Source organism: Hippoglossus hippoglossus, chromosome 9 (assembly GCF_009819705.1).
Source record: "Hippoglossus hippoglossus isolate fHipHip1 chromosome 9, fHipHip1.pri, whole genome shotgun sequence".
Lineage (NCBI taxonomy): Eukaryota > Metazoa > Chordata > Actinopteri > Pleuronectiformes > Pleuronectidae > Hippoglossus > Hippoglossus hippoglossus.
Window position 1 is genome coordinate 19,168,317 of NC_047159.1, and position 6,758 is coordinate 19,175,074.

At 41.3% G+C, this 6,758-nt stretch overlaps 1 protein-coding gene across 1 annotated transcript; it reads left to right on the forward strand.

Annotated features, from left to right (window-relative positions):
* The first annotated feature begins 689 nt into the window (after positions 1 to 689).
* Positions 690 to 6,658, forward strand: anxa1a (annexin A1a). Its single transcript, XM_034595096.1, has 13 exons — positions 690 to 840; positions 1,580 to 1,660; positions 2,353 to 2,443; positions 2,851 to 2,945; positions 3,056 to 3,169; positions 3,608 to 3,698; positions 3,900 to 3,979; positions 5,298 to 5,442; positions 5,547 to 5,642; positions 5,725 to 5,783; positions 5,863 to 5,985; positions 6,133 to 6,303; positions 6,368 to 6,658. The coding sequence occupies exons 2-12, from the start codon at positions 1,601 to 1,603 to the stop codon at positions 6,190 to 6,192; spliced, it is 1,014 nt and encodes a 337-aa protein (XP_034450987.1). The 5' UTR covers positions 690 to 840; positions 1,580 to 1,600; the 3' UTR covers positions 6,193 to 6,303; positions 6,368 to 6,658.
* Positions 6,659 to 6,758: the final 100 nt, after the last annotated feature.

The following is a 6,758-nucleotide window of genomic DNA, read 5'->3' on the forward strand; positions in this document are numbered from 1 at the left end:
TCACTTCCTGTTAAAGTGTTTGCTTAGTTTGTGTTGAGTGATACCAACAGCGTATAGGAGGCTCTTTACACTGGATTTGTTTAAGGCACAATCAGTGCCAGAGTTCTGTTTCATATATTCAGTGTCAAAGGAGAATGGTTGTGCTTTAATTTTGGTGGTTGTGACAGTTTGACATAAATGAAACTGTATCTCTACTTCTGTTGTGATCAAATATAAACTAAGAACTAAAAGAATAAACTACTACTTCTTATGAATGCTTTAACTATTGACTTGTGCTAAACGTGTTTGAATAGCAAAAATAATGCATGAATTAAATGACACCTAAACTTCTTAATCCAACATTGCAATGTCTAAATGTTGAGGAAGTTCTCTTAAAATCTGGAGTATTGAAATGTAAAAAGGAAAGAATGTATAATAATAACAACAGAAAATAAATGCGGCACTAAAACCCAAAATAAATACAGAAGTGCTCAAGTACATTACAGTGATTCACCCTAACACACTGCTTCCTCATATCCAAGGAATCTTCTCTAGTTTATCTCAGTGTATATGAAACATTACGGTCTGGCACTCAGTCAGCATGTGTTTCAAACTAACTGTTGAATCCGCTGGAGGATCTGCGCACGGTACTTTACGCACGGCGACGCGCTGTGGACGCTGCTCCGCTGTGCGCGCTGCAGCTGTGGCTGCAGTTCAACCCACTCCCTGCTGCTGAGAGAAGTGAGTGGGCTGCACCCGTTACTAGGTGGGGTTTCTGCTGTGTATAAATACGCTGCCTCTATCGCTCCAACATCTCCTCAACCTTAGTCACCCAGTCCTCCTTCTCTCCAAGGCCGCACGGTAAGTCCTTCTCCTACTATTAAAATGAAAAAAAATCAGATCTCCAACTTTTTATAGCTGAGTGTTTGCTGAAGTCTGGTGCCAGATGTTTTATTCTCATTAAAACTTCCTCAAAGTAACGATTAAACCCACGAGGGTGTGGTTTGTAAAGTAGCAGTAATGTGTTTTTTTTACATTTACGCAGTGTTAAGGTGGTGTTGATTATGTATAAGTGTAATCATAAAGGAGACTGCATGTGTAATGTAGCCTAGAACAAAGTGTATGTCTGTGTCAGGGGTGAACGTGGGTGTGGTCAGGCAGTCTTTAAATATTTGCTGTCATGAAAAACTACAATATATAAACCTAGAGTAAATATTAGTATATTTACTCTCCAGCAGCGGGTTCACACACTTTCCTTCTGTCTTTCCTCTGCTAATTTGTTTAGCTTGTGAAAACTTTAATAAAGAAGAGTCAATAAAGAGTGGTGATAGTTTCACCTTTGAATACAGTGAGTTCACTTTGTAGTTTTATCTTCAGATCATCTGCTCTGTCTCACAACAGACTTGCAGACTAATAATACATTACATGCTGGATTAGGTACTCATATTAAGATCACATCGGTGCTGACATCTTCTCTTCTCTTGTCTTCTCATCTCTTGTCTTCTCTTGTTTTCTCATCTCTTGAATTCTCTTGTCTTCTCTTCTCTTCTCTTGTCTTATTTTGTCTTCTCTTGTCTTCTCTTGTCTTCTCCCCCTGCAGACAGACTCCAGCAGTCCCACCATGTCCTTCATCCAAGCCTTCCTGCAGCAGACGGTCTATCTGGGCTTGCCCGATGACTCAGTACGTACTCTGTGGTTTAGTTCCAGTTGCTAAGGCCAACCTACCCTGTTTTTTCCTTTTTTTCTCTCCCCCTCTCATCCTGTGGTATGCTGGGGTGGAAAAATTTAGAGTTTAGGACGAGGGGAGGGAGAGAGGCGTAGAGGCGTAGAGGATAGAGAGAGAAAAGAGTGAGATGTCGGGACGGATGGAAGGGAAAAGGAGTGGAGCAGAAACAAAAGAGGAGGACTGTTATTAAAGTGAAAGGGGAGTCTGGCTGATAAAATATTATGTGCAATAAGAATGATGACCAAACTAAGTCTTGTGAGTGTGTGACTCATAGAAGCCGGAATTTGTGCCCCTCCCTCTATAAACTCTGCAAGCAGCACAAAATGCTTCCCCTTGTTTCTTAAAGTGAACCGAGGGAAGGTTGTGTAAGGTCGTCATGCACGATTTCAGTCTGCTCTGCTGGTATTGTTCTGTTCAGTCCAACAGGGGTGTGCACAGGCACTTTACAGGAAACAGTCATGGTTTTCGGAGACAAATCTGTCTCAAGTTTCCTTTCTTATGTCCTGTGAATGTCTAAATATGGAAGCAGGCAATGTGTAAGGGGATAAAACCTGCTACCTGACTTTATTAAAGAGCACTTTTAAGACCTGCCTCATGCACAGTCAAGTATTTACCAAACACACAATAATCTGTGTTATGTCATTTAGGTCCTAAAGAATGAAGGGACAGTGACCGCAGCACTCAACTTCAGCCCCAACGGAGACACAGCAGTCCTGGATAAGGCCATCAAGACAAAAGGTGAAGTTGAAATGATGCACACAGGCAAGCGCTTGGTGCGTGTGTGATCATGTTCTGGATTTTCACAATGTGGCTTTTACCTCAAGTATGGTGGGCTAGCTTCTGTATGATAACTTCAGCGTCCTCTGCTGGCCAACAGGCAGCACTACTACAAACATTGTAATCTGAAGCAGAAAGTTACCACAGCTCCATGTGGCCCCTCACACTGTAGAACAAATATTACCAGGGTTGAATTGATGGAAATAAAAGTAAGGGTTGGGTGGCTGTGGCACATCAAGACTAGAAAAGCATTATATAAATAAAGACCATTTACCATTTAAAATATAAGCTGAATTGAAAATGTGTCTCTGTCACACATTAGATGCAAAATGATCATGAATCTAATCAATATCCTGTCATTTTTGCAGGCGTGGATGAAAACACCATCATTGAAATTCTGGTGAAAAGGAGCAACGAGCAGAGGCAGCAGATTAAACAGGCTTACCAGCAGGCCAGTGGCAAGGTAGTGAGAGTTACGCAAGATGGTCACAGCAAGAACACAGAACACCTTTTCATACATTGATCCAGAACTGTTATGCACATGATCATGAAACACTGGCCGTTCCCTCCTAGCCTCTGGAAACAGCGCTGAAGAGCGCCCTGAAGGGAGATCTGGAGGATGTGGTGTTGGCATTGCTGAAAACACCAGCCCAGTACGACGCCCAGCAGCTGAAACTGGCCATGAAGGTGCACAAATGCAAAAAGTCGAACACTGTCATCCTTCTGCAAAATCTGTCAACATGTTTTTCTGTCTGTCGTTCAATTTTCTCGATAACTGCACATCTGATCGATTTCAAAACAAGTGCTTTGAGTGAGTGATTGTTGAGAAATCAAACTTAATCTCAACCCTCCAACTTTAATGATGGGGTAACATCACAGTAACATTTCAGCTTTGTGAGTTTTTTTTGTAACCATGTCACGCAGCAACAGGCACATTTTGAACCGGCCCAAACCAATAAATTAGCACAGTTAAATATAAAAACTTCAATGCACAATTATATCCACCCACTTCTGCATATTCATGTTTTGTTTTCTGAACATCAGGGAATTTTCCTGAATTAGGCTGGTGAAGTGTAGTCTGTATTTCTCTGTATCACTTCATCTATCCATGCATCCCCGTCTCAGGGTATGGGCACAGAAGAGTCCACCCTCATAGAGATTTTGGCGTCCCGGACCAACAGAGAGATCGTGGATATAAAGAAAGTCTACAAGGAGGGTAAGTGCCTACAAATCCTAAAGTAACAAGCTTCAGTTTCACTAAGCAAGTGTTTGGAAATTACACAAATTAGTGGAAAGTTGGAGCCTGGAGATTATTAAAGAAGGTTAACACATCAGAAATGATTTAGCTGAAACACAATTTTTCATTTTGAGCACTAATTTAATAACTTTTACCTTTATGCTTTCTGTGTTACTTAAGAATACAAGAAGGATCTGGAGGACGACATCAGGTCTGACACCGGTGGAGAATTCAGGACTGCTCTCCTTGCACTCTGCAAGGTGTGTTTATGTCTATGTGTGTGTGTGTATGTGTGTGTGTCAAATTTTATTTTTGTCTTACACTGTGTGTTTCAGTCAAACACATGTAGCACAAACAATTATCCAGTCGCAGTACCAGGATGTCCTTATTTTCTGTGACAACATAACACTCCCTTCAAAAGCTGCTAGTAACAGTTGTTCAAATTAAATAAACAATCTCACTCCCTCTATACACACATGCTATACATACCAACACAATGGGGTTTTATATTTGGGCCACTGATAATCCATACTATATTATTAAATACATATATCACACTAGCCTCTTAAATGCGACGGCTGGAAAAACTTTGTTGGTGAGGCGTCTGATGTCAGATGGAAGCGATGATGTTGGTACGCAGCTGGTTTTCCAGGTTTGGGTCAGAAGTGAGTCTTTGTAAGAGTCAGATGTAAAGAACTGCTCCCAGGAGCAGCTCGTCCCAAACAGAGATGCACACTTCACTGACGTCTCCTCAGAATGGAACATCCTTCCACAGTTTACAGACCTCGACTCCTCGAGCTCAGGGAGGTTGTTGTACTTAGAGCTTGTTGTTGCTTTGCTTCTCAGTGATTTCGTGTCATAGGTTGTCATACATATCAGCTGCTTCCAAATGTAATTGCTTAACCAATATGTACAGATCATTGTGTTTACATCTCCCTTCCTGAAACCTCTCGTCAAATGCCTGAAGAAGTTGATCAAACTAACCTGCATGTTCAGATGTACAGGTTTAGTTCTTGCAGAGTAGGAAGATACACTGTATCTGGTTTGAGCTGTGCTGCAGCGGCAACAAGGCTCCTTCCCAAAGTCTCATTTCTATTGAGATTTCATCTTCTGTCATCTCACTCGCCACATAACCTTTATCAACTATTTTATCAAGTTTGTATTTATAGCAGAAAAGATGAGTATTTAAAATGTTTGAATTGTCTCACAAGCCAGAGACTCCCTACTGTGATATGATATAATCACAATATTTAAGCATAAATAAGGACTCGTTTGAAATAAGAAGATATCACAGATCCTATCTGAGGTCAAACAGAGAAACTAGCATTATAACTGACTTGCACATCATAGATATTTTGCATTTATTTATTCACAATCTGTGACAATGTGCTTTATAATCAGTCAGGCTTTTGCTGCAGTAAATTTAGATTTTCAAAAACAAGCTATTATCAGACAGCAAACTGAAGTGCGGCGAGTATAATGCCTGGGTCATCCCAAACCCTCCCTTCCTTAGAGATACCAGAAATTGTTTTAGTTGGATTCACTACAGTGAAGTTGCTCTGTCTCGGCTCATCACAGGCCGGCAGGACTGAAGGAGTTTCCGAGCAGCTGGTCGACAGTGATGCCAGGTCTCTGTACGAGGCTGGCGAGGGGAGGAAGGGCAAAGACTGCTCTGTCTTCATTGAAATCCTGACCACCAGGAGTGCCCCTCACCTCCGCAGAGGTTTGCTGGCAAACTGCCTCATTTGTAACCTCTGTCTTTTTCCTGTTTCCTCGTGTTTCCTCGTGTTTGGTTCTAACGCTCTTCCTCTTCGTCCTCTGCTTCAGTGTTTGAGAGATACTCAAAGTACAGCAAAGTGGACGTGGCCAAGGCTATCGACCTGGAGATGAAAGGAGACATTGAAAGCTGTCTCACTGCAGTCGGTAAAGGCATAAAGCTCTACTCTAACTTTAACACTGAAACATTTATTCTGTGAATGTAACCTATTCTTTTAAATGACCACAGTGAAGTGTGCTGGAAGTAGGCCTGCGTTCTTTTCTGAGAAGCTCAACTTGGCCATGAAGGTACAGTATGCAGAGAATACTCATAAAATAAAGTACAGAGATAAATACCTCTCCTGACGGACTCTTTTCTGCCCATCAGGGTAGCGGTACCCGCAAGCACATCCTGACTCGCATCATGGTGAGCCGCTCTGAACTGGACATGAAACTGATCAAGAACGAGTACAAGAAAAACTACGGCAAAGCACTGTACCAGGATATTCTGGTGAGCAAACATCTGATCCAAGATAATGACTATAAACCCGTCCTCTGTGTTATGAATTCTTCATATTTTTGATATACATATAGAAATTCACAATACAATAAACTATGAGCTACTATATTTACTGACTTTTTTTGGTTTGTTTTTCAGGATGACACTAAAGGAGACTACGAGAAGATTCTGCTCGCTCTCTGTGGGGGTGAAAACTAAACACCAATCAATGGTATTAAATCTCATGTGACCAAAGATCCACCACCAGTGGAGGAAAATGACCTTTAACCTTTTGACACATATTGTGCCATATATTCTTGTGGAGAACTGAAAAAAACTGTCCTTTTCTCTTAGTGACTGTCATAAGATTTAGAAGATAATAACAGCAATGAGTCAAAGTTTAACATGGAGTCTGCACTGCACTGCCTCAGCAGATTATTTCCTCTTCTAGTTATTACTTCTCTCCCAACACTCTTGTCCAAGCAGTGTTATAATGGACATATGATCCGTCATTCTCGTATCTGATGCTAGAAAGGAAGCTAAAGTCACATTGCAGCTGAAAACATGTAAACTATACCGTCTCTGATGTGCACAGATTCCCCTGTGTCTGTTACAGTCAGTAGTAGAACTCAACTTGAAGGAGCTTGGATATTCTGAAAATAAAACCTTTTGGTATGAAGGCTTATTCGTGCTGTCTCTGTTGTTTTGAACCTCACACAATGTCACACTGTCCACATGCAATTCATATCAGACAACCACAAGCCAACAAGCTAGAGAATGAAACA